The 27,933-nt window shown below is 37.8% G+C and overlaps 1 protein-coding gene and 2 long non-coding RNA genes across 5 annotated transcripts; 1 reads left to right on the top strand and 2 right to left on the bottom strand.

The window, feature by feature from the left end:
* Positions 1-1,085: 1,085 nt before the first annotated feature.
* On the bottom strand, positions 1,086-6,325 carry LOC147505219 (uncharacterized). 3 transcript variants are annotated; one of them, XR_015193252.1, is made up of 3 exons: positions 6,273-6,325; positions 2,451-2,686; positions 1,086-1,933 (listed from the first exon to the last, which is right to left on the bottom strand). It is a non-coding gene; the product is annotated as an uncharacterized LOC147505219 (long non-coding RNA). The 3 variants fall into 3 exon arrangements; XR_015193251.1 differs by lacking the exon at positions 6,273-6,325 and adding an exon at positions 3,306-3,363; XR_015193253.1 differs by lacking the exon at positions 6,273-6,325 and adding an exon at positions 3,306-3,334 and having other exon boundaries at positions 2,451-2,682.
* Positions 3,879-6,266, bottom strand: LOC147505220 (uncharacterized). The gene is made up of 2 exons (XR_015193254.1): positions 5,404-6,266; positions 3,879-5,091 (listed from the first exon to the last, which is right to left on the bottom strand). It is a non-coding gene; the product is annotated as an uncharacterized LOC147505220 (long non-coding RNA).
* A 17,047-nt stretch (positions 6,326-23,372) lies between the features above and the next one.
* Positions 23,373-23,732, top strand: LOC147505218 (uncharacterized). Its single transcript, XM_086605496.1, has one exon. It carries the CDS (start codon positions 23,373-23,375, stop codon positions 23,730-23,732), a length of 360 nt encoding a protein of 119 aa, XP_086461622.1.
* The last annotated feature ends 4,201 nt before the right edge of the window (positions 23,733-27,933 follow it).

Below are 27,933 nucleotides of genomic sequence, written 5' to 3'. Positions count from 1 at the left end.
TTTCACGTTTAGGTCGAAAACTTCCCATCCCAATGGAATAGTAGACTAGTAGTAATACACTTAGGTCCGAATATGAGAGACAAATTTTACCATCACTCGACATGAGGCTACTGAGTAGGGATGGACGGATGAGGAACCAAGACAAGAAGCTATTGGTTTCAGAGGCAGTGATACTCACTGAAGCAGAGGCGACACTGGATGTGTCAATGCAGAACCGTTAGTTGAAGATCCTACAACCCCTCCAGAATTCAACAATTTTCCCCATCTGGGTGTCAGAAGGAAATAAGCATGAAGTGGAGAAGGCGGGGTCATCATGGACAAGAATGAAATTCCTCCTAATGAATCACATATAGCTGCTGCTGAAACCTATTTTTTTTCAGTTGGAAAAGGAGGAAATAACCAAATCCAAGTAAACTTTGGAAAGGAAGTTCACCAATGAAGTGGCTACAAGAACAGCTGCAAAAACATGAAACGAAGCTCAGGTACGCACAACTAGCTTTGTTTGTTTTAGTTTCTGAGTTTACTAAGATTTACAAACTCAACTGCTTTCACTCAGAATCAACGGGTGTAAAAGTTTGCCCAAATATTTTATAGGAGCGCAAAGAGAGGGTAAATATAGAGGCGGAAGCACTTTTACCCGCTTAGAAATGCAAGGAGCTTGCTGAAGAAGAAGCCCAGAGCATTGAAAATGAAGTCTCGTCAAAAGATATAGAGGTCAAACAGAAAGCCAACAAATATAGAGGTAGAGTTAGAGGTTCAGCTGAATTCCTTACAAACATATCGAACCCAAAAATGTTGACTCAAAGGGGGTATGGGCTCCTGCCACGCTACTGGTAACAATTCTTGTGGTACTTATATACTTGTATATATGTTACTATTACTATCTCAACGGAAATGAAGTAATACATGCTTAGCTTAGAAGAGGTGGTGAATCTGTTCAATTACAACAGTACAAGAAACATGCTTTGTCTAACCAATACTCATTATGCATTTCATAGAATTCGGACCACACCGCCATGTCAAATAAAAGTGTTGCCTAGATTCAGACGAACTTTAATTAGAACCCCCACAAAGATTGTACAAAATAAAGTAGACAAACCTTAAAATAGAAAGCGAGAAGCCAAATTTCAAAAACATTAAATGTACAAATCTTAAAATGATATCGTCAATGTACAAATATAAAAGAAACACAGAATTGGTCTTGCAAAACAACCAAGATAGTGGTTTCTGCTCAGCAACAACTTAAACTTCCATGTTCTGCGTAAGTGGTGGAATGCCTAAAGTGGATATTAGTACCAGACTGACTACCAGTGAAAGCATTCATTGTTTTGGATAAGCACAAATTCCAATTTTTAATGGGGAATAACCCAGGCAGGAATAGCTACTAAATGTTATTGGGTCATATGAAGCTTTAAAGATCTTTTAACGTGTGGATAAGGTATAAACTGTAGTGCTGAATCACCATGAATAAGGGAAGAGTAGAACAAGATGAAGCTAGGAGAGTAAAGGGTGAGCAGGGTCGTCAATGTGTACTATGCACTAATGCACCATGAGTGCTGCCAATGAATTTGCGAATAGATCGTAATGGCTATGATAACTTAGGTTCCCTCTAAAATAAGGACAAAAATAACGGGAGTTAACGACCAAATTTCAGGATGGCTTTTGGGACAATTGGCCAGGTCTTAAGAGACAAGAATGAACTAAGCGGTCTCATATTTAGCATGCTTAGCAGAATCAAGAAAAGATGAATGTAGGAATCTTACTTCAGCATGAAAAACAACCAGAGCAAATCCATCGAAACACCTGAGGACAGACTGCTGGATGTCTAGCCCAAGATGTAGAGAGCTTTCATGGTGGACATCAGGAGATCTGGCCTCCGGGAGCAAAACATGTGGATGTTGACAGCCCTCCCTTCTCTCATCCCAACTTCCACCTGAAAAGTGCAAAGAAAGAAAATATTTACGACTAAGATTTCTCTCGTATAATCGATTAATAATGAGTGATCAGTGAGGTTTCAGCAAGTGATGCCAACAGAAAATTTTATTGGCAAGAAAAACGGATGAAAATCAACCGAAACAAAGAAAGAGGGGAACCTAACAAATTGCACTTATTGCTGTAATATTGATGATTTTAGAGCAATGAAATTCTCATATATGAGTAAGAAAATAAATAACTGCATAACACAGAAAGTTTACTTCACATGGTGTATTATGAGGAATAATATTAACGGATCCTAGTTATGAGTTACAGGCTCAACTAAATTATCTTAATCATCTAACGACAGAAGTAAAATGTAATAAGATGGATCAATGAAGCTAACTAAAGCAGGCATTCACCCATTTGTCATTTCCACTTGCATAATTGCTTGGCAGACTTATTTAAATTAAGAACCGGACTTCCACTAAAAGAAGGCAACCGAAATGATTCCACTACATGATCAGGATTATTACCCTTGCAGGATGATTATTCAGGCTCGGGAATGAGCTCGAGCAAAGTTCCTCCTTGACACAATGACACGGCAGGGTAAAGTAGGTGGAGTCGGTGTCAAGGGGTTGAAGCTTGTACTAGGAGGAAGTGAAGATCCAGGAGGTGTAGACTCTAGCTCATTGTGAAGGTCATTAATCCTTTGCAGAAGCTCTTTCAAGTACTCAATCACATCCCAAGTATAGAAGTTCCATCCATCTGTCTGAAATGCAAGATCATTAAAAATCAATGTCATAATGATATCGACGAAGTACAAACAAAAAGAAACACAAAATTGGTCTTGCAAAGCAACCAAGATAGTGGCTTCTGCTCAGCTACAATTTAAACTCCATGTTGTGTAAAACAGTGTCAATTGTATACAAAATCATGCTAGCCTTTATCAAACTCAAGACGAATTTTTACCAAGTCAAGCAAGAATTTTCAATTACTCCTTCAGTTCTTATCTACTCTTTAGTATCCCAGGTATATTTGACCATCCTGTATAGCCTTGATTATGTAGTCTTTGATAAATTGCTCAAGCTAAAAAACCCTAACAAAATATAGAAAGCCTAATAAATCCTATTTACTCATGTGGGGTTAACTCATAAACCATTTGGTACAAGATCAATTTATCAGTTTTAAAGAATGAAATGGAATACGAAAACCTATGAACCACTACAATCTACTAGCATCCTCAACTCCAAAGGATCAACATAGCAAATAAATTAATGGGAAACAATAATTAAAATATAATTTGAAAGCCAAATACTTAAACAGCAACGCTAAGATTAACAAAAACATTAAATTCACGATGACAAGAGTACAAACATAGAGAAATTCACCTTGCTGATCTTGGGAGCAACAGACCACAAAGATGTAAAGTCTATCATTAAGCTTCTTCCTACTGCAGCCTTTCAAAATGCATCGATTTAGTAGCAAGAGGCCCCTTTTTTCTTCCGCTTGATCATTCTTAGAATTCTCCTCCACCTTATTATTATCATTCCCCATTCCTTCATTAGAATCAAAAATAAACCCGACCCATCTCCATCCATACTCAAATAATCCTCATCCTCATAACTCTTCTTCCTCTTTCCCCTTCTTCTCCCATCTCTCTTCCAAGAAGACGCGTTGAACTTCGCCTTAAACTCGCAGATTTATATTTCTCCTCAGTAGATTTCCCCATTCTGCGAGACCGAAATCTTTATTTTACTACAAAAAGAACAAGCTAGAAGTGCAAAGTTGGGACGAAAAGTAGTTATTGAGAGAGAGAGAGAGGGGAGTTTTCAGTTTGGCAAAGAAGAGAAGAGAGTTTTGGAGAGAAGCAAGACAACCAGACAAAAGGGGATAAACAACCCCCACAAAAAAACGTTTGCTCCGCTCACTACTCGATCGATCAGATTAGTGAAGTACCGAAATTGGTAACTGTTTAGTTATGTCATCAAATCGACTGCACAAGTTAAAAACAACAACTACTCCAGAAACTAACATCTGGGGTGTGTTTGTTAAATTTTAATTCATGGAAAGAAAAGAAAATAAAATGGGTAAACAAACGCCTTAAAAACTATGGAAAAGGTGGACCACTCTTATTTTCCTTTCCTTTCTATAGTGTTTCCATCATAACAAACACACCCCTGATGTTGTTCCTCCCACGAACTTTCTGTGCTCGAACTAAGATTTGATTTGGGCTTTGTATTATGATTGCCATTCTAGCAGGTTTGTTAGCACTTCCATCCAAGTCGAAGAGATAACAAAGCTTAGCACCCTTCTCTTTACATATCTTGCTTGCCTGAACAAGGGCAAGAATCTAAGCTAAAAGCATGGACAGCAGCCTTTGAATCAGACACCATCTGTAAAGACCTCCACCCCACTCAAGTGCAGCCTCTATGCTCTATAGTATTGCCAAACATTCCGCTATATAATGTATTTAATTCCAGAAACCTCCGCAGCACAAGCTTAAAATGTCCATGGTGATCTCTGGAGACTTGCATCTAATCTAGCAGGACCTGGTTTACGCTTGAAGAATGAAGAGCAATCCACATTCATTTCAATAGAACAAATGTGAGGTCTGTACCACTCAGTCCTTCATTTAAGGACCCTTGCCTGGTTTGCTGGTAAACCCAATCTCCTCAACATGTTTCAGTCAGCCACACCATTGTGCATAGTTCCCATTGAAAGCTTATATGTCAACCTTGCCTGACTGACTTACTGATCTCCCTTTGACATCTGTTCTAACCAGGCATTTAGTTGTTTCTAGCTACCTTGTTTCCATTTTCAGAGTACCACAGTACCTTGACAGCTGCCTTCCGCAAGTATCAGTTTATGGACCCGCACTCGCCCCTTCACCTTCCTGCAAGCCTTAGTAACATCCTGTGTGCCGCGTCTAAGTTCGAACTGGTTTAGAAGCCATTGGTGCTTGCCACATTGCACTCCCAAAGAGCATGCTCAATTGTTTGCTCTGCTGCACACATACAGCAGCATTCTGAAGCAAATATAATCCCTTTTCTGTGTAGTCGTATAAATTTTCAAACCATATCTCTTACAGTCTTGCATTGAGGGCCGTGACAACTTTTGACCGTGAAACTCAGTTGCATTAACATCACTAGATTCAAAAACTCTCCCATGTGTTTCCTGAAAATGGCCAAGGATGCATCGTAATAGTAACTAAACTCAACTTAGATAGGGAATAGAATATACAATGAGAAAAACCTAAGTTCCATAACATTTAACAAGAATGTAAAGGAAGTCTACTGCAAGACATCCATGTATTGCAAGACATCCTTTTCCCGGTTCCCCCTCCCTGACAAACATTCACCTTCCCGGCAAACATCCACCTTCCCATAATATGATATTAAATCCAGTCACTATGATAACTTAATCATAGGCACTAAAAACAACGACTTGAGAAGTTTACAATAAAACAAAATACCAGTAGGGACGTACCCATGTCCCCATGCATCTAAGATTATGTGTTGTACCACATAACCCTGTTCCTGTGTTCGTACCCGGGCATCATAGTCTGGGACCTATCATCTCCTTGATCTGTTTGCTATTAGCTTAAGCTTCCAAACGATACTAGTTGTTGTCCATACTCCATAGGCATTTGGTAGATCCAATGATCAGTTACTCAACTGCTCTGCGAGTTTGCTATGAGGAGACACGGATAAAAGAAAAAGAAACGCCAACATGGAAAATGACTTTTGGACATGTCACTTTCATCAAAACGTACAGCTTGTACCAAGTAATTGCAAAAGCTTTTTTTCTTTCCAGAGTTTTGGAATTTAATGGAGAATTGCTACTTCTGAAATACTTATCCACTACCAGTAAGTTTCGGAGGCTCATTGGCATAACAAAAGTCAAATTTCAGGTGCAGCAAGCTGCTTCCGCAACCAACCATTTACACTTTCATACACCTGTATCATTTACGTGTCCTTGCTGTATCCATGTCCTAGGTTTTATCATATATGATATAACTTGTGACTATAGTTGATTTTTTTTAGTTCATAGTATTATATAATGGTATCTCACATGCATAGCCTCCCCATAAAGCAGATGGAATTTATTTTTAACAAACTATGCATACACATAGATTGCGTAAATATTACTTTTGAGTTTTGACCAAAACGGTACTCCAATAAAACATCGAACACGTCAATGCTCTTAAACAATAGCTCAAGAATAACAAAGAATGCATAATAATATACAGCAAACCATAGACATCGAACACGTCAATGTTCTTACAGAATAGCTCAAGAAATACAAAGAATATGCATAATAATATACAGCAAACCACAGTTGAGCAAAGAACTCACTTTGTGTACGAGCTAATAGTATCCTCCAAACAAAGCTTTCTTTAACACCTATGCAGAAGATTACTATGCTACAATTTACATGGACACGCAATATATGAATAAAAATCTGGGTTGGATACGTACCCACGTGTCCGTGTTGGACACGACACATATTGTATGTGATATTGTGATATACCTCAATTTCTCATATTTATCCGTGTCAGATACAAGCACACGACTCCGTGTCAATGTAACTTGGGAAAAGTAGGCATCGTAAACGAGATCCGAGTTAATTAGTTTAAGAAATTACAAGTACACCAGGGAACAAATTTAACATAAATAAGAATTAACTTAGTAATAATCCTTTAAATTGAAGGTAAGATATAATGGATAACACAAAATAAAATAACCTATCAAGTTATCGATTAGAATAATTTAGAACATTTAAAACTTACGAAGTTCAACTGATGTACCATGACAACTAAGGCTTGTTTGTCATAGCATGTCATACATAACCTGAAGTCCCAACTGGAGAATATCATCTGCAGCTCACCATTAGGGCATCTCCAATGGAGAGTGGAAAAATCCACCTCCACATAGGTTCCACATAGGCGCCATTAGGATTATACACTCTAGAGAAATCCCAAATACATAAAGTGTATATTTACTATTTGTGGCTATTCCAATGGTAGGTGGAGGCAAATGTGTAAAAATAGATAGCAACGGACTTAAACTGTCACAGCCCATTCAAAATAATGTAAAATAACAGATTTGGTCCGTCGCAAAAGCTTAAAACAAATAGTGGTCCACTTTCAAACATCATTCAAAGCAACGTCCGTATTTTTAAGTTTAATATATCACTGAGCGACGGACTTAGACCGTCGCAAACAGAAAAATAAAGCTTCAAACGTGTGTTGAAGTGACGTCCGAGTTTTTAAGTTAAACAGACGTTATTTTAAGTGACGTCCGGGCTTTTTATTAACTAATAGCGAGAGGGGAAATTCCCCACTCTCTCTATTAGCTAATACACTATTACCTACGGTATAGCACCCCCATTGGAGAGAGCTTTTTGATATTTGGGGTGTAAAATTTCCACTCTATACGGTTTACACCCCCCATTGGAGATGCCCTTACAATAAGAAATTACGTTGTGTAGTGGGCAAATATCGTGCCTTTAAATTTGTTTATCTGATATTTCAAAACTCGAGATATTGACATGAGAGTCAATGTATCGATATATTTCATGGTTATTTCAAACATTTGCCGGTATTAAGCGGGAAAAGAAGGAGGAAGACAATGGACACGTGTCAGGAATTAATTGGGTCAAAGCTAATTAAGGACACTATATAAAAACCGGATGAAGTGAAAAAAGATTCATTCGATCATTCCCAAAAATTATTAGAACGGGAGAGAGAAAAGAGAGAATCAGAGTGATTATAAAACCTTCATGAATATTCAATAAAAAGACTTCATTTATTTCATATCCGATACACAATTTCATTCAAATCATTATTTAATATTCGTGATCTTAGAACAATTAAGGAAGATTGTTCTTAGACATCACATTGGCGCCGTCTGTGCATCGAGAACAAGAAAATTTGAAGTTTTCTTCTTCTTCGATTTAGAATCTGAAGTGTTATCTAAGTTTGAGTGAAAGAAACGTGAAAGAATAGTGAGAAGTGAATCATAATGGCTCCAAAGAAGTGAGCAAATAGCAAGCAAGTGGATAATGATAATCAATCACAAACAAGAAATATAAGAGCTTCAGTAAGTAAGCGATATCAGGAAGAAAACATTGAAGTAGAAGTTTCACTTCAAGAAGTCTTGAAGAGGTTAAGGGAAGTGGAAAAATAGAATGTTATATTACTTAAGGAGAATCAAGAGATGAATAATGGAAGTCCGAGTTAGGTTGTAAAAGATCTCCATAGGGAAAAGGATGATGCTTGTAGTTCAAAATCGGTTAGTCACTTTCTGGAAAAGGCATCGGAAGAAATGAAAAAAAATTGTAGAAGCATCGCCAATACCTAAAATTCGATACCACAACCCATCACCAAAGAGATAATACAAGAGATGATGTAAAAGCGGTTGGGAAACTAGCTTCTCGAAAAACTCCACCGATAAGAAGACCGCGATGATGTCGTGAGAAATCCAATACATCAAAGTGTCGAGATGATGCCCATTCCACCAAAAACTTCCATGCATCGCGTTTGATTCTTTCAATGAAGTTTTGGTTCGGGGGAAGTGAAGAAACTTGCAAGTAGTGGATATAAGGAAGACGCCAATCTTGTGCATCGGAGATCATCATCGGCTCGATAGTATCATATCGAACTTCGGGACTATCATCCGCTTCATGTACCAACTCACTATCCGTTTTGGAGCTTAATTCAGGAGGAACAAACGGATCTACAGATTCTAATGGAAGATCCAAAGTATGGTCATGTTGTGAATTTTCCATCTCCCTTTTCGCCTTCGAAGTCATGATTGGTGCGATTATCGTGGGGTCGATATTTACGGTTGTTTAGTAAAAAAAAACAAGTAATTGCTTTCATGTACATACAAGTCATGCAATTCTTTTTCGGTAAAGTCAATGCTTGGGTCTTTCTGGAACTCCACAGTGATGTGTCTTGACTTTTCGCTTCTAACGGCGCGAGAGATAAGCCAATGAATCAATGACGTATGTCATTTCGAGGTCTTTGAGTGATAGAGATGCTATCAAATTGTCGAAAGCAAGGCTATGTATCAAACCAAGATAAGCCACCATACGGTCATCTCTTGCTTCAAAAGACCCGCCAAACCGATTGGCCACAAGGCGAATCCGTGTATAACCGAGCTTTTGGCCCCCGTTTCAAAGTCCGTTTCTCAAGCACAAACGGCAGCCTCATACTCGGCTTCGTTATTTGAAGCGGCGGCCAAAGTCGCATGAATTTCTCAATCTTCTCTCCTCGCGGGTTTAACAAAAACGATCCAATTCCGCACTCCAGATTTATTATGGGAGCCATCTGAATAAACAATCCATAGGTCAATGGGATTAGGAATTGCGTTTGCAAGTTATCTTCATCGCCCCGATTATTGGTGGCGTATCGTATTCCATAGATTCTTCTTGGCACAAGAAATCGTCCAATAAGGGGAATCATCAATTGGAAAATCAGCTATCAAAGAAGCTAGAGTATGTCCTTTTTCAGCGATCACGACTTTCAAAGACAATGCTATATGCACTAAGATAACTTTCCCATTCGGCTAATCTGCTTGATTCCTCGTGCATTCACGAAAAGATTTTTTCGTAAGGGATACTTTCCGAAGATAAACTCGACCAACCTCCCTCGAAGTATGGTTTTAACCGACGAAATGCGGCATGAACCAATGCAAGTGCCATTTTTTCCATCTTTGAATAACGAGACTCAGCTCGGTTAACGCCTTATCGATAAAAAAAGACGGTCTACCATCATCGACGAAAAGAACAACAACAACAAATTGAGTTGTAGCTGCTAGGTACATGCCAATCGGTTGACCCGTTGAAGGACTTGTCAATATAGGAGGATCCACCAAAGTATTTCTTCATTGTTGCAATGCCATCTCACAATCAATGTTCCAAGTTGTCGCCCCGCTTTAAAGTCCGGAAGAAGGGATGACAACGATCGAATATTTAGAAATAAATCTATGAAGAGCGCGTCGCCGACCAAGAAGCCGTTGAATTTCCTTCTTATTTTTGGTGATGGCATATCAATAACGGCACGATCCGATCAGATTAGCCTCAATACCTCTACGAAGTCATGAGGTATCCCAGAAATTTTCCGAAGAGAGGCCAAAAGAACATTTGGCGGATTGAGTCTCATGTTATACTTGTTAAGCCTATCAAAACAAGTTGAAGATCGGAAAGATGATCACCAAGTAAGCCGATTTAACGACTATATCATCAATATAAGCCTCCATTATTATCCCGATGTAGATCGGAAAAATTGTATTGACAAGCCTTTGGTAGGTTGCACCGGCATTTTTCGCACCAAAAGGCATAACAAGCAGCAGAAAATGCCTTGGTCGGTAATGAAAGCGGTGAACTCTTGGTCATCAACATTCAAAGAGATCCGGTAGTACCACTGAAGAAGCATCCATGAAAGATAGGCGTTGGAATCCGGGTGGCATCCACTAGTTCGAAATTTGTGGCAATGGATACGGATGAATCGGACAAGCTGCGTTAAGGTTTGTAAAATCAATACAAATTCTGATTTGTCCGTTCTTTTTTGGCACTGCGACGACATTAGCAAGCCATTTCGGGTAAGTAACTCGTCGGATAAAGTTAACCGCAAGTAGCTTATCAATCTCCTCTTTAACTTTGAGCTTCCGATCAGGTGCCATTCTTCTTGGTTTTTGGCGAACTGGCCTGAAACTTGGATCAATGTCAAGTTTATGACAGGCAACAGAAGGGTCTATTCCCGGCATTTCCTCAATTTTCCAAGCGAAGATACGCTTATTTCGCTGTAAAAGGGAAACCAACTCTTGTTGTTCTACGCTCGAAAGTTCAGCGGAAATAAAAGTGGTTTCTTCTGCTGAATCTCCTACTTGCACTTCCAAAAGTCGATCCACTGTCGGCGGCCCTTGCACATGAGCCTCAATATTATAGATGGAGGGAGGGCACGGCTTGCTAATCAGAATTTGGAGGGCACTTGCAAGGATCGATATTACCTCGAACTTCAGATTTTTATAGTCATCCATTGCTTTGTCATGACAGGAATGGGCAGATACCTGGTCACTACGAACCTTGCAAATATGCCCAGAGAATGGGAACTTGACACACTGATGAAATGTGGAGACTACAGCCCCCATGGAATGTATCCAATCTCTGCCCAAAATTGCGTTATAGTGGGATCGACACCCATCAATAAGAAATCGAGCTCAACTTCTTTGTTCATTAATTTGATTGGTAAGGTAATTCTTCCAACCGATGAAGATGTTGTCCCGTCAAAACCGATAATAGGATTGTCTTCGGCGATGATCATACCCTCGCGAAGTTGCATCTGAGAATAACATCCACTGAAAATGACGCCGAAGTGGCCCCGTGGTCGATCATTACCCGTTGAACACGAAGCACCTATAGACACAGAAATTATAACTGCGTCATAGTGAGGGTGATATACACCACGGAGATCATCATCAGTGAATTGGAAGGGCTCTTCTTCAGAAGTTTCGGTCTGGATTCCTTTGACAAAATCGACTTTGTTGATACGGTTAAACTCACCAACATAACTAACTTTCAAACGCTTTTGATTCTTACTCGACTTTTGGAAAGAGACTCAACACGAGAATGGGAAACATTAATGACATGCTCATAAGTTGCAAAGAATCATTTGTTGAGAGTTTTAATAAGATATTCATTTAAAAGTCCTTTCTCCACTAATTTCTGAATCGACCCGGAGAGAGAAGCGACAAAGTTCTCGTCTCATGGCCATAGTCATTATGGAATTTACACCACAAAGCTTTGTCCCTTGTTGCTTTGGTATCTTCCTCGAAGTGGATAAGGCGGGAAAGAAGATTCCCACTTTTTAACTTCTCATATATAACAGAGTACTTGGCATTGAAAGGGCCGTTTTAGCTCGGTAGAGTTTTTTCCATCACGATTGAAATTGACTTGCTTCCGACCGTCATTCTTTCCATCGTTATGTTGTTGATCCGACCGCCCTTTGCTTCGCTTAAAATTTTGCTTTCGAAAAATCTTTACTTCAATATCTTTGTCCCTTACTTTTCGCCCGATAGGTTCTCCTCGATACGGATGTGTTGTTCAGCCCTAACATACGATCGTTATCAAGTTTTAGGGACATCTTTAATTAGAGAGGTAAAGATCCCTTTACAATGAAGTTCGAACTTCGTCTCTTTCATAATATAATGCTTCTTTAAAGGCGAAAAAGAAGCATCCCATCGAAAACTTCGAACATCTGCACGCTACCTTCGAACCTAGTAATAAAAGTACATAACTTCGCCACACGCTTGTTGCTTGATGTTTAGAAGCGAGTCGACATCCTTTGGCGCCTTGCAATTGTGGCGAAACGGTTAACAAACTGATTTTCTAGTTCATTGAATTTGTGAATTGATCTTGAAGGCAACTCACTAAACCAAATAATGCTTCTCCCTTTAGAGTCGATGGAAAGAGCTTACATATGAGCGGATCATCTCCACCCCATAACACCAACTTATTTTTGAACGATAGAACATGCAAGCCAGGATCTCCTTCCGACTCATCATAAAGTTCAAAATCGGGTTGTTTGATGTTGGGATGGTGGTAAGCTTCTTGAATGTCGACCGAAAACTTATCAAGTACGCCATCATTGGCTGTCAAGTTTTTCATTCTTACATCCCTTGACTCTCTATCGTTAAGTTCTTTTGCAATCAACTCTTTCAGCTGTTGTTCTGTTAGAGTTAAAGTATTGGCTCGAACAACTGGACGCCCCCGGTCGTGCCCATGTGGAGAAGGATATATTCCATTATCTCTTATTGGAGTTAGAGATCTTTGGCGGTATGCACGATCAGCTCCGACCGGTGATTGTCTTTGTCTATCCCTGTAACCAGCTTGTCTAGGCCGGTAGTCACCCTTGGCCGGGTGGTCGGAATAATTATACCACTTCTCCATATTTTGTTGCTTTGTTCGATGCCCGCCTTCCTACGTTAATGGGTCGACATATTTCGATGGCGGTCTTCCCCGAAATTGCTTCTCAGAGGTAAATCTTCCCTTTGAGATTGGACATGTCTAGGGTAGTAGTTATCCCTGCCAATCCGATTCTCCCCATAAGTACGGGTAATAGGGTTATTACTCCTAGAGCGTGCACTTGGTTGATTGTGCTTGAGAAATAGCACGCTCTTTGAGGACGGCGGTGGATCGTCAAGATGGTCCCATACACTGGAATGGCCTCAAGGCCCCTTCGTGGGTCGCCTTTGAAGTTGTTGAATTTGCAACATCGCCCACCGCCTTTGCCTCTTTGCCGGCTTCCTTCTCAAGTTCCTGTTTAAATTTTTGACTCGTCGTAACTCCCGCCAACCGTGTAGGGGTGAATTGGCTGTTACTATCACCTTTTCCGCTTAGTTGGCGTGAGAGTAATGTCCACGCCCATATCCATGTCAACCGGCGGATCGACATGGACAGACGGTGGACCGCATGGAGGACCTCTACCGACTTGTCGGTTTTCTTGTTGCAAGGTCATTAGGGTTGGTGCCGCGGTTGTAACGGCCTTTTGGAGGCGGTGGCCAGCTACTGATTGGATGTTGAGAATTGATTCTACTACTAGGAGCAACTTGATTGTTCAACGGTTCATGCATTGGCCGATTTGAATTTCGAGGGTTGCGATTCTTGTTAGTAGGAGGAATATGTTGACTATTTGGTCTGCTTCTTGTGCTTACCATCTTGATTGTTTCACGTAATAATGAATTCTAAATTCCCCACAGACGGCGCCAATTATGTTTCGGCAATAAACTGCTTCAACACAACGAGAGCAATGGTAAATAACACACTAAGAAACAGAGGAATTTGATGTTGGGGGAGATGAAACTGAACCAAATAATGGCTGCCTACGTACCCAAGATCTGTTCTCTAGGGATCAAGTTTGCACGTAGTTCCTTATGAAAAATAACGTGGTATTTATATAGGTAGAGTAGAGAGTCCTTGTAGCTCAAGTAATCTTGTTGCTAGAGTAATTGTGATAGAATATAACTGTCAACTGATAATTATCTTTTTGATAAGAAATGAATCTGGACATAAATCAATGTATATTAGTGGCAAGCCATGTGGCTAAGGTTCAAAATTTTAGATACATGAGTTAATGGGCCTGTACATTGATCCATGATATTGCGAATTGGGCTTTAGCCCTGTTGATTAAATGAATAAAATAGAGACCCCTACTAATGGACGTTTGCCACGTAGGTGGGGGTCGAAACAAATACTACAGTGGAGGACATTTTAAGGGAGGGTGGGGAAAAAACCTTATTTCCAGAATCCGACTTACAAGCTTCGAGAAATAGCAGATAAACCCTTCTGCAATTTCCATAAGGTGAAGAATCATGAGACAAATAAGTGTCTACAACTGCTCAAAGAAGTGGACAGATTAATGTGAGATGGAAAGCTTCGGAGTTCAGAGCGGATGCTAGACCGGAAGTAACAGCTATGGTGAATGACAAGCCCTTAGGGGTAATCAATATGATATATGAGGGGGTTATCTCACAGAAAAAGATTATAAGGGATAAAATTCGAAAGATATCAACAGTGAAAGAGGTGCTAGAAGTGAAAGTAGAGCCGATATTGGTGAACCCTTCATTAGTATCGGCAAGCATACCTGGAGCTATTATGTTTGTTCCTGATGATCTATCAAAGGTAATGTTACCTCAGGATAATGCTTTGTTGGTTACATTAAGGATATCAGGATATGATGTGAAAAAGGTACTAGTTGATTGTGGAAGTTTAGTCAATATTCTGTTTTGGAAAGCATATACGGGTATCGGGTTTGATGAGTCACATTTGAAAGAACCACAGTTTAATATGTTTGGTTTTAATGGAACCTCTACTAGGCCAGCTGGGGAAATTAAATTGCCAGTAAGGGCAGGTCCATAGACAATTATGACTAAGTTTATAGTCATCAAGCATCATTCATATCATAATGCTATTTTGGGAAGAAAGTGGATACATGCTATGAGAGTAGTTCCAAGTACTTTCTACCAGGTTATCAGATTTCTGACTGCTTATGGGCCACATGAGACAAGAGGTGATCAGTCAAAATTCGAGAAATACAATTTTGTTACTGTGAAGGGTATGATGAAAGAGAAAAAAGTAGACACTGGGGGCGTCTCGAAAGACACCAGATAGCAATTAACAAAAGTTTTATCTCCAAAGTCCGATACCAAGAAACATCAGGAGGATTTTAGGTTTACATCGGAGATGAAGACAAAGTTGGAAATGGTTCCAAGCAAAACAATGAAAGAAGTACAAAAAGTCAATATCGGTTAGGACAATGAAAGTTGCTTCACTTTTATCGGAACAGAGATGAGTGCAAATATCAGACAAGATTTGGTGGAGTTCTTAAGGACAAATAAAGATGTATTCGCTTGGTCGATGGTTGATCTTCCGGGTATCGATCCTCTTATATGTTCTCATAAACTGAATATGTGAGAAGGAGCAATTCCAGTGCATCAGAAACATAGGAGGGTCAGGCCGAAATACGCAAATGCGGTACAAAATGAAATTCAGAATATGTTGGAATGTGGAATCATCAGGGAAATCGATAATTCAGAATGGGCAGCAAATATTGTTGTTGTCCCAAAGAAGAATGACAAGGTTAGAATATGTGTGGATTTCACATATGTTAACAAGGAATGCCCCAAAGATTACTATCCGATGCCAAGAATTGATGAATTGGTCGATCAAACAGCTGGTTTCGAGTTGTTGAGTTTTTGCGATAGGCATTCAGGATATTTTCAAGTTAGAATGGCAGTATTGGACCAACTGAAAACAACATTCATTGTGGAAGAAGGTCTTTATTGTTTCATCAGAATGCCATTTGGTCTAAAAAATGCTGGAGCAACGTATTAGAGGTTGGTCGAGAAAATGTTTAGACATTTGATTAAACATATTGTGGAAGTATATATCGACGATATGGTGATAAAAAAAATAGATGATCATGTTAAAGACCTCGATACGGTGTTCCGAATATTCAGACAATTCAACACGAAGCTCACCCCGAGAAATGTACTTTTGGTGTAAGTTCAGGGAAATTTCTTGGGTATATAGTCACAAAGAGAGGTATCGATGTTAATCCAGACCAGATTCGAGCTATTTAGCAAAGGGTCGGGTTCAAGGGACATATATAGAAGACACATAAATTAACTCACGTTGTGAGCCCTCGATCTCGTCACAAATCAACGGTTGGAAAAAAAAACAAATTAACAAGTACCATTTAAAACTGGTTCTGTCCACTTGAACCGGGTTTTACTAAGAACCCGAACTGGGTTTGGGATTAATATGTTTTCCATGCAAAATAGCAACGAGAGAGAAAAACCCACCGTCTTCTCCACCTAGCTCTTGGTTTTTTCCAGTTTCCTTCTCCCTTTCATTAAATACGTACTGAACTCATGATAAAAGATAAGACAAAGGTACTTCTCACAAATTTATTCTCATTCTCTTTTTATTAGTTTTGCAAATCCGAATTTTTAGTGGAAGTTTTCAACTCCTAGTTTTTTGTTATGTTATTTACTCAATAGTTACAAAATAAGTAGTTCTCATGTAATTCTACCTTTTGTTTTAGGTTCAACCAAAAGGAAAAAAGTGATGGAGAATGTCAAATCTAAATATTCATATTGAGATAAGGCTTGGGAATGAAAATTTGAACCAGAGGAACAGTTTGTCCCCAATCGAAAATAATGTCACTAGACTAACTTCAATGCCTATTGAGGTTGAAAATCATAAAGAGTCACATGTGGGTATGCTTTTTGATTCAATTGATGAAGCAAAAGATTATTATTAGGAGTACGGTCGTCGAGAAGGTTTTACAGTTAGAATAAGGTCATCCCAGAAAACTCAATCTTGCGTCGATGAAGTCACAAATGTGCTATTTGTATGTTCACATGAGGGAACTCATAGAAAGAAGGAACATAATGTTGATGGCAGGGGGAAAAGTCATAGTTGTTTAATCGTCAAAATAGAGTGTTTAGCAAGTATGCGGATAATGTACACAAAAGAAACAAAGAAGTGGAAGGTTACTGTCTATGAGAATGGACATAATCATAAATTTGTTACTCCGATTAAACGACATCATTTGCCGTCTAATAGGAATATGCCTGCGGCTGCTAAAGATTTAACTGAATCATTTGCTAGGGAGAACATGCAGGTGTCGAAAGTTCCTTCTCTTTTTATGGGTGATCTGGTTGGCTATGGCGACAAAGATTGTTTGAACCACTTGCGAACAACAAGGGAAATCAGAAAAAGACTTGGGGAAGGTGATGCTCAATCAGTTATAAATATTTTCCAGAGAAAGTATAAAGAAAATCCCCAATTCTTCTTTGTCGTGCAATTTGATCAAAAAGGAAGAACGACAAATTTCTTTTAGGTTGACCCAAGATCTCATATGGCATATGAACAATTTGGTGATGTTGTAACCTTTGATACTACTTACAGGACAAACAAATTCAAAATGCCATTCGCTCCATTCACCGGGGTCAATCATCACTACCAATCCATTCAATTTGGTTGTGCACTTCTTCATGGTGAAACAGAGACAACATTTTATTGGTTGTTCAAGACATGGGTTGAAGCAATGGGAGGTCAGCATCCAACCTCCATCATCACTGATCAAGATCCTGCTATGTGTGCTGCCATGAAGAAAATTTTCCTAAATAATAAACATCGATTATGCATTTGGCATATAAAAAGAAATTTGGTGAAAAGTTGGGACACCTTTATTACGACAAGTCGAAGTTCAAGACTACGCTGGAGAAATGCATTCACTTGACATACATATAAGGGTGAAGACTTTGAGAGTATGTGGAAAGCCTTAATGGAAGAGTTTAAATTGAGCAGCAACTCTTGGCTTAATGGTTTATTTGATATGAGAAAATATTGGGTACCTGTGTATGAATACGACTGGTCGTAGTGAGGGGGTTAATGCCTTATTCAATGAGTTTGTTAATTGTAGAACCAATCTAGGAGAATTTGTTATCAGATATAATGAAACTTTAAAAAAAGATTGTTCGAAATGAGTGCGATGAAGATTTTGTTTCAGAGCATAAGGTTCAAATCGTGAATGAGCACAATTTGCTATTAAAACACGCGGCAAAGGTGTACACTCGGAATATTTTCTAAAAGTTTCGTATCCAAATAGAAAAGACAGATAAATACAAAGCTAGTGATCCAATACAGGATGGAGTTTGGAGTTTGTGACACTTACATAATTAGTGATCGGCTTGGTGGTCTGGAACAATTTATGGTGAAGTGATACCCACCCCCCACCCCCCATTTTCAAAAATATTAGTGATACCCCCAATTTGTAAGATCCAATGGTCAGATTTCTTCATCTGAAAAAAAAGTTCATCTCGTAGCCGTTGGATCTTGCAATTGGGGGGGTATCACTAATATTTTTGAAAAATGGGGTAAGACTAATTACAACTATTAATGGGGGGGTAAGTCTAACTAACCCACGAAGAGGCGTCATGTGATTGTGCTCACTTCGACTTTAAGGGGATACTCTGTAGACATGTTTTAAAAATACTTGTTCGTCTCGATGTGGAAAAAATTCCAGCCCAGTAAATTTTGAAGAGATGGACAAAAGGTGCTAACTTATTTAGGGCGATAGATGAACAACCACTGCAAGGTAGTGTTGGTTGTCCTAAAGCATTTAGGCTAAGTTATCTATGTCGTCGATTAACTCAAATTTGGTGTGTTGCTTCCGAAGATGAAAAATTGTATAAGATGGCACTAGTCGGATGGAAAGTCTTTTCCTTAATATTATAGAGGAGCGTGATGAAATTGCTAAAGATGCAAAAAATGGTGAGGCTTCAAGTGTTCCAAACCATCAGGAATGACTCGTGTCTAATGAGTCACGTCAATTGCCAGTACTAGACCCAGTTATCTCGCAGACAAAAGGGAGACCAAAGGACGCCTTGAGAAATGAGAACACTAGCAGTGGTAAAAGGTGAAAACCCCCTATTGAGATAGCTTTGAACAAAAAAAAAAAAAAAAAAATGAAATGTGCCTTATGTAAAAACACAAAGCATGACATACGAAGATGTCCAAAAAAATCCGAAGCTACAAATGGACATATGTGAGCCTTGTAAGTAAAAATACTAGTTACTTTGTGGGTGTGTTTCACATATTCTACTCCTACATAGGTAGTAATTCATAAAAGTTTGTTATGCATGCAGCTACTATTGTTGAGCAAGTAGAAAACTTGGGACTGGCCAAATTGGTGCGTAATTAACAGTGACATTATTTGATTAAGAGGTAATTGCTTTCTCTTGACCAGTTAGATGTCATTATCAAAATGAATAGAGAAAGGAAAATACATATAGAAATAAATGATGGGTTGATATTTGCAACTACTTTCTATTGATAGTCTGTTTTTTGTTTTTCGTTTATGTTTGCAACAGCTACAAACACTTTTGAGAACAAAAAAGGAAGCTATTAAGGGGAACACCTATAGATTTTTTGGTGGAGCTAATATGTAGAGGCTGATGATTCTTTTTGTGACTTCAAATTGTTCAATAAAGGGATTTGCATTCATTTTTGTTAAGATGGAGCTGTATAAGACGACATCTTTGTGTTTTGTTAAGAAATGTAACTTAAAATGCAATTATTTGAAGGCTAAATTTTGTATATTGGAATGCTCATTTTTGTATATTGGAAGTGACATGCTTTCTCTTAAATGGACACGGTAGTCCGTTTACGGACATGTGTCTTGAACAACTTCTATAGTGTCGTGAACAACTTATATAGTGTCTTGAACAACTTTTTTTATTTAAGCTTATTAACTTTTTAATTTATGCTTGTATATGACACTATATAAGTTGTGCAAGACATTATATAAGATGCACAAGACACTATATAACATGTCCGTAAATGGACAGTCCGTTTAAGAGAAAGCCTGTTGGAAGTCATTAGAATTCTATAACAATGTGCTTGAAGAGGTTGTGCATAATCGACAACTAAATGTTTCAAAATTTCCACATAATTCTGAAGATGAACTCCTTAGCTTAGTTTGATTATAAGATATGACCCTGAGACCCTTCCACATCAAGGATAGTCTCAAGTCATGGCAGTCAATGATAGATGTGTTCTTAAAATTTTCCAGTTGGAACTGAAGGCATCTGATGAAATAAAACATCTCTTTTTGTTCATCTCAGACTCTTAAAAACCCAACAATACCTTCAACTTCATGACATGCTAAATCTTCTTCTTATATCATCTATCAGCTCGTTTGCACTTGCCACATAATTCTCAGAATAATTTTTCATCTTAATGAGTACCCTTAAACCCTTGCTTATTTTCAGAACATCAGACATTGCTTGGGCTTTTTTAATTATAGATGATCTAATTCCGCGAGACCCGGCCATCTCCTCCTCTGTATGTGTCAGGCAATCTAGCTTGTTTAATGTGGAAGGGAAGACATCCGACTGGAAAGCTTTTGCCCCATCACAGTCATTCTTGATTTCTTCAGATCCTCAATCTGTCAGCTTCTTATAAGTAAGATACTGAGGGACAATCCCTCTACGAATCATATCCTTAAATTCCACACAAGCCTCCTTGAGTCTGTGTAATTTACAGAGTAAATAAATCACCATGGTGCTTGTGGCAAGGTCAGAATCGTGTCCTCTAGCTCTCATTTCCTTGCTAAGTAATATGCAGCACCAATTCCAACCTCTCCTCCTCACACAACATCTTGATCAATAAGTGGTAAGTAACTCTTATATACAAGTCCTTAGTACTAAACCAGAAGCTTATATACAAGTCCTCTTTGCATATTTACTAGCGACTACCAAGTTGTTGATTTGTTGATAGTTTAGTCCCAGAATATGCAATTGCTCCATTGCTTCAATACTAACTGTCACTATGCATTAATAAGTCAATGCTCAATATTTTATTTTTTTGCAAACTCGTCATGAAAGATTTACCTATAGAAACAACGAAGGAATTAATGCTGAATTAGTACAAATTTTACATATAGTCGACTATGAGAACAAAAGCACAAAAAACATATTAAAATTGAATTTCAAGAACGAAACTTCACGTTAAAGATCGAATTTAGTGAACTTTCTATATAAATAAATAAATGATTCAATCAAATTGCCGATTCGTAAGAAAAAAACCAAAATTCAAAAGCAAACGATGTGAAATTCGCTAAAATACGTGTTCTACTTATAGAATCAATATATGTTTTCAAGAAAAAAAAAACTCAAGAAAAAGTGAGCAGTAATTAACTTAGAAGTCAACCAATTTTTTAGAAAGAGAAGATTGGGAGAATCATTTTCGATGGTTGAGAAAACATGTGGAGAGGGAGAGTGTAATGAAAAAGGGAGAGAAAAAAAAATCAAATACCGAGAGCTTGGTGGAGAAGACGGTGGGTTTTTCTCTTTCATTGCTATTTTGCGTGGAAAACATATTAATCTCAAACCCGGTCCGGTTTCTTAGTAAAACCTGGTTTAAGTGGAGAGAACCAGTTTTAAGTGGTACTTGTTTGTTTCTTTTTCCAACCATTGATTTGTGAAGAGATTGAGGGCTCACAACATGAGTTAACTTATGTGTCTTCTATGTATGTCCCTTGAAGACTCTTTTAGCAAATGCCTTTTCTGAGTACTAATAGGAAGTAGATACAAAAGCTGACAAGAAGAATTGCAGCTTTGAATAGGTTCATATCAAGAACTTCTGACCGATGTAAACCTTTATTCAAGTTGCTAAAAAAGAATACAAAGTTCATATGGGAGGACGAATGTGAATGGGAATTCTCAAAATTAAAAAAGTATCTCCAAGAAGTGCCAACTTTGATAAAGCCAGAGGAAGGTGATACTTTATTTTTATATTTAGCGGTATCTAACTTTGCTATTAGTTTGGTACTAGTAAAAGTAGAAGATGGAGTTGAGAGACCTGTTTATTTTCAATCCAAAACCATGTTTGAGGCTGAAACCCGATATTCGATGCTTGAAAAATATGCATTAGCTCTCCTCTATTCTACTCAAAGATTGAAACCTTATTTCCAATCCTACTCAGTTATTGTCATGACGAATCTTCCTTTAAAGCAAACTTTAGCCAAGACAGCTAAGTCGGGAAGAATGACGAAGTGGTCAGTGCTTATTGATGAGTTTGGAATTGAATATAGGAATAGGGTTTCAAAAAAAAAAAAAAAAAAAAAAACAATTCTTGGCAGATTTCTTAGCAGATTTTCATGCTGAAGATGAAAATTGGAAAATTGAAGAAGATGGTTGTTTAAATTTGCAAGAACCTAATGATGTGATGGATGAAGATAATCCATGGGCCGATACAAATGGGTGGAGACTTTTTGTCGATGGATCATCAGGACAAAAGGGGTGTTGTATCGGAGTTGTTCGATCTAATAACACCTAAAAATCAAAGATTGGAGTCAGCAGTTACTCTGGGCTTTCATGCATCTAACAATGAAGCAGAATATGAGGCATTGGTAACAAGATTGGAAATAGCTAAATCGCTAAATATCAAAGAAGTATCTGTGTTCAGTGATTCTCAATTAGTGGTAAGCCAAATCAATGGAGGATATTTAGCAAAATGCGATAACATGATCGATTATTTTAACTTTGTTAGATTAAAGCTTAAAAACTTCAGCAAGATTAAATTTCAGTACCTTAATCGAGGAGAAAATCGATATGCAGATGCTTTGACATATGTCGCTGCTATACTTGAAAATACAGAAGGAAGTCTGTTACACATTGGTGTTCAGCAGAACCCAAGTATCGATACGAAACATTCAGAGGTTATGGAAGTAGATACGTTGGGGGCGTCATGGTTAAGTAGTTATGTTTCATTTTTGTCTAAAGGTGAATTACCAGAAGATAAAAACGAGGCTAGAAGGGTAAAAAGCAGGAGCTGAAGGATATCTTTTAATTGATGATGAGTTGTATCGGAAAAATCCAGGTGGACCACATTTAAAATGTATATCGCCGGCCGAGGCTATCCAAATTATTGCGAAGATGCACAAAAGGGAGTGCGAAATCACTCAGCCGGGAGATCATTGGCTAATAAGATAACGAGGCAAGGACACTTCTGGCCAGTGTCAGAAGCATGGACACGCCATTCATGTTCCAGTAGAAGAGCTGCATTGTGTATCAAACCCATGGTCATTTGCCTTATGGGGGATGGATATTATTGGCCCACTAATACCTGGGAGTGGTAAGAAAAGATTCATGCTTGCTGTAACTGACTACTTCACTAAATGGGTAGAGGCTATAGCTTTGCAACATATCAAAGAACAAGATATCATTATTTTTTGTTTGAAAGAGTGGTTTGTCGATATGGTTTACCGTATGCCATCATATCGGATAATGGTCCTCAATTTATTGGAGGTAAAGTGAAAGATTTTCTAGAATCATACAAGATTAAGCACTTCACATCGGCACCTTATTATGCTCAGGGCAATGGCTGAGGCGACAAATAAGACTATTATGGATAATATAAAAATGAAGCTAGAAGCCAAGAAAGGCTTATGGGTCGACGAGCTAAACAGTGTGCTATGGGCATACAGAATAACTCCAAGAGTAGCTATGGGGGAGTCACCATTTACTCTGGCCTATGGTATGGAAGCAGTTACTCCAGCCGAGATGGTGGTATCGACATCCAGGGAAATACTTGTAGAAAAAGGGCTGAATGACCAAGGGATGCATGCAGAGGTCCTAAACTTGGAAGAAAAAAGAGAACAAGCAAGAATAAAGCTTGATTCTTACCACAGACAGCTCAAAAAAACATTCAATAAAAAGGTCAAAGGAAGAGGTTTCTAAGAAGGTGACCCAGTACTGAAAGAGGTCACTCAAGTGACAAAAGAAAAAGGAGCTGGAAAGTTATCGGCAAACTGGGAAGGCCCTTACATTATCCATTAGATTGGAATAAATGGGTAATATTATTTGAAGAATGCTGATAGAGAGTTACTACTAAAACCTCAGAATGTCAATAATCTGAAGGTATTCTATCAATAATGTATTTTCAATTTTATTGAGTAATGAGCTATGTAGCAAGAATATTCAATTCAATCAAAAGTTTCAAATTCATAATGCAATGATGTTATAATATGTGTATAAAGTCCTGGTATCGACAGAAATATTGGTATCAGGCATATTGCCAAAAGTCATGATATCAGAAACAGAGGCAGATATCAAGGATATAAAGTCATGGTATCGACAAAAATATTGGTATCAGGCATATCACCAAAAGTCCTGGTATCAGAAATAATGGCAGATATCAGGCATATAAAGTCCTGGTATCGACAGAAATGTTGGTATCAGTCATATTGTCAAAAGTCATGGTATCAGAAACAGTGGCAGATACCAGGCACATAAAGTCCTGTTATCGATAGACGTGTTGATATCAGTCACATAAAGCCCTGATATCGACAGAAATATTGGTATTAGGCATATTGTCAAAAGTCCTTGTATAAAAAATAGTGGCATATACCAGGCACATAAAGTCCTGATATCGACATAAATGTTGGTATTAGGCATATTGTCAAAAGTTCTGGTATAAAAATAGTGGTAGATACCAGACACATAAAACCCTGATATTAGCAGAAATGTTGGTATCATGCATATCGCCAAAGTCCTTATATCAAAATCTGATACAAAGCAGGGGAACAAAAAGTTCGGATATCAAATATATCATCAAAGGCTGAGGTATCATAGATTATTAAATGATTAAGGTGCGTGTTTTAGTTTTTATTTTTTATCAGCGATAGTTGCTATGTTTATGGGTATCGAAATTTTTCATGATCAAAGGTATATGTCCCAAGTATAATTGAGATTATGTTTTTTGGTTTATGTTGGATATTGAAAATATTACTTATTGCAAAATGAAAAATTCGAAATTTTAAAAGCACAGATAATAAGGTAATAAAAAGTTTATTATTAACATCCATTTTCAAAACAGTTAAACATAGCATTGGCAAATAAATAACAAAAAGAAGATGTCAATCTTCATCTTCATCTTCATTCTCATCATCACCATCATCACCATCATCACCATCATCACCATCAGTGGAAGATCTATCATTGCCTTTTTCATAGCAATAAAGGATCTCGGAGCCACTCATCTTCATACTCTTCTTCTTCATCATCATCTTCTTTTTCTTGTTCTTGTTCTTCTTTTGCTTCCTCTTCTTTTTCATCATCAGAGTACTCAGTGGTTGGGCAATCGGACCAGTGGGGCCATTCCAGAAGGACCATAAAAATGGCAAGAATGGTAAGAAAATAGGAAAAATGAGACATTTTTTTTTCTCTGTTAAGTTTGTCGTTTTTCAGTAAAAAGGTTTGTAAAAAGCAAGTTAGATTCATGCTGTTGAAGGTTCATTTTATACAAGTGAGAAATGGTAAAAACGAGGAAAATAAATGGTGTTTAGTAGGAAAACGAGAAAATTTAAGAGTGATTAGCAAGAAAACGAGGAGTTGAATGTAATCAATTGAAAAAGTAATTTTTTGGTTATCTGTGCAAGGGACGTTTCAAAAGTAGTAATTCATTTAATGATAATTCAGTAAAATTAAATGGGCTATTATTTCAATGCATGTTGGTTTTTGAATCAGTTTTCTGATTTCATTTATTAAGGATAATACAAGACTTTAAATTTCAAAGCAGTGGGTACATATTACAAGGATATTATAAGTATCATAGATACTCTCTTTTTGGTTGAGGATATCGAAAATTTCATTTTCTGATGATATATATCTAAGTATCATTGATACTCACTTTTTGGTTGAGGGTATCGAAAATTTCATTTTCTGATGATACATGTTTAAGTATCATTGATACTCTCTTTTTGGTTGAGGGTATTAAAAATTTCATTTTCTGATGATACATGTCTAAGTATCATTGATACTCTCTTTTTGGTTGAGGGTATCAGAAATTTCATTTTCTAATAATATGTCTAAGTATCATTGATACTCTCTTTTTGGTTGAGGGTATCGAAAATTTCATTTTATGATGATATATATCTAAGTATTATTGATACTCTCTTTTTGGTTGAGGGTATCGAAAATTTCATTTTCTGATGATATATATCTAAGTATCATTGATACTCTCTTTTTGGTTGAGGGTATCAAAATTTTTATTTTCTGATGATAAATATCTAAGTATCATTGATACTCTCATTTTGGTTGAGGGTATTGAAAATTTTATTTTCTGATGATGTATATATCTAAGTATCATTGATATTATCTTTTTGGTTGAGGGTATCGAAAATTTCATTTTTTGCAAGTATAAGTGTCAATAATACTCTCTCGCAGTTTTGAGGGTATCGAAAATTTCATTTTCTGTTGATATGTGTGTGAGTATCTTTGACTCTATCTTTGTTGGAGGGTATCGAAAATTTCATTTTCAGATATTGGTAATAAATATATGTATTAATAAAATGATGTCGACGGTATATAGGTCAAAGTTGTATATGCTCAAATTCCAAGGGCATCCAGAGATGTAACAGACAAAAATATGCAATTAAGATTGAAGAAGAGTGTATCAATGTTACAGACTTATGAGCATATAGTTTAAATTCTAAACTAGAGGAGTATTCAGAAGACCATCTACTTCAGCTAACTCAACAGCAAGGTTTTGGGTAGTATCAGTAGAAATGTGAGAAGCTGTGATAACTGATGCGGCAGGATTAGAAGGAGTCGCAGTTGGAGTTTCTTCTTCATCAGCATCATCGAAAATAAGTCCATGTTCTGCAAAGACAACATGAGGAACATATTGTTTGAAAGCTTCCAATCGATCACCTAGAAGGTTTACAGCTGAAACAACCTCGTTATATTCAGCGTTAGAGGCTTCCTCATACTTAATTTTTTCTTTAGCAAAGTTTTTGGTAATTTGCTTCAAAATTTCCGCATGTTCAGCAACCTTTTGGTTTAAAGTCTTCTCAGCAATTTCAGTAGTTAGCTTCAGATCGCTTTTCAGCTGATTGTTTTCTTTCTTTAAGCGAGTCACATCTCGGTTTAATCTGTCAACTTCTTGTTGCTGAGAATCAACTGTCTTTTGAAGACAACCGAGTTCGTAGTCTTGTTTATAATGAAGATCAAACTCGCCAGGGGCAGCCACTTTAGCCTATGGAAACAACGGAAATAGATAAGTATGTAGAAAGAGATGAAACCATTATGAAATGATAAAAGAGAAAGTACAAATACCTTTTCCATGTGATCACAAAGTATGGTCAGGCGTTCAACGGAAGTTACATTGCGCATGGCAATTTTATCATTGGGAAGAACACAACTGGTAGGCAAAGTAACACCCAAATCCTCACTGGGGTTATCAACAAAAAGTGAGGCGGTTAAATGGATATCACTTCCATCATTCAAACGGAAGACAGGTTTGAAGAGGTGACTGGTATCGGCAGAGGGAACTGATTCAAGAGTTTGATTAGCATCAAGCCCACTTTCACCCCAGGCAATTTTTCTTTTCTTGGAACTAGAATGAATATGGGTATCTTGTGAAGGAGCAAGGTGTTTATCTTTGGGAGGAGCAGGATGCTTGTCCTTAGAAGAAGCAGTATGACTATCCAGAGGAGGGCAATGTGCTTATCCTGTGGGGCTTTGGCCAACATGTTTTCATCAGCTTTCTTTTTCCCCTTATCAGATAATTGGCGACCAGCATTTGTGTTCATCAACATTCGAGGTGCCATATCTGTATACAATAAAATATGCTGATCAAATATATCTTGCAAAATTGGATATTGATAAAAGTTAGGAACTTCATTTTTAATTTGGGGAAAAAGATTTGGAGTCATTGTAAGGTTGTTATTTAAGTAATCAATATAACCTTGGGGAAGATTAGGAGGTAGTTCATGCAAAGCGAAGGAGGACAAGAGAAAAGAAGGATTATCTAGAGGATTTTCTAAAGGAGACTGAGTTGGAATTGGCAACTGACCCATTTTTTGAAATGCTCGACTTTTCAGGATATAAAGAGGAGTGCGATAATTTTTGAGATCTAGAAGTTGAATATCATCTTTGG

The sequence above is a fragment of the Coptis chinensis genome, chromosome 4 (genome assembly GCF_015680905.1).
Source record: "Coptis chinensis isolate HL-2020 chromosome 4, ASM1568090v1, whole genome shotgun sequence".
Taxonomy (NCBI): domain Eukaryota; kingdom Viridiplantae; phylum Streptophyta; class Magnoliopsida; order Ranunculales; family Ranunculaceae; genus Coptis; species Coptis chinensis.
The sequence above is the reverse complement of the archived record's forward strand: the minus strand, read 5'-3'. Positions and strand labels throughout refer to the sequence as shown.

Bases quoted from the DNA above. Each gene is read 5' to 3' on its own strand.
- LOC147505218 (XM_086605496.1), top strand. From the start codon at position 23,373: ATGGCTGAGGCGACAAATAAGACTATTATGGATAATATAAAAATGAAG.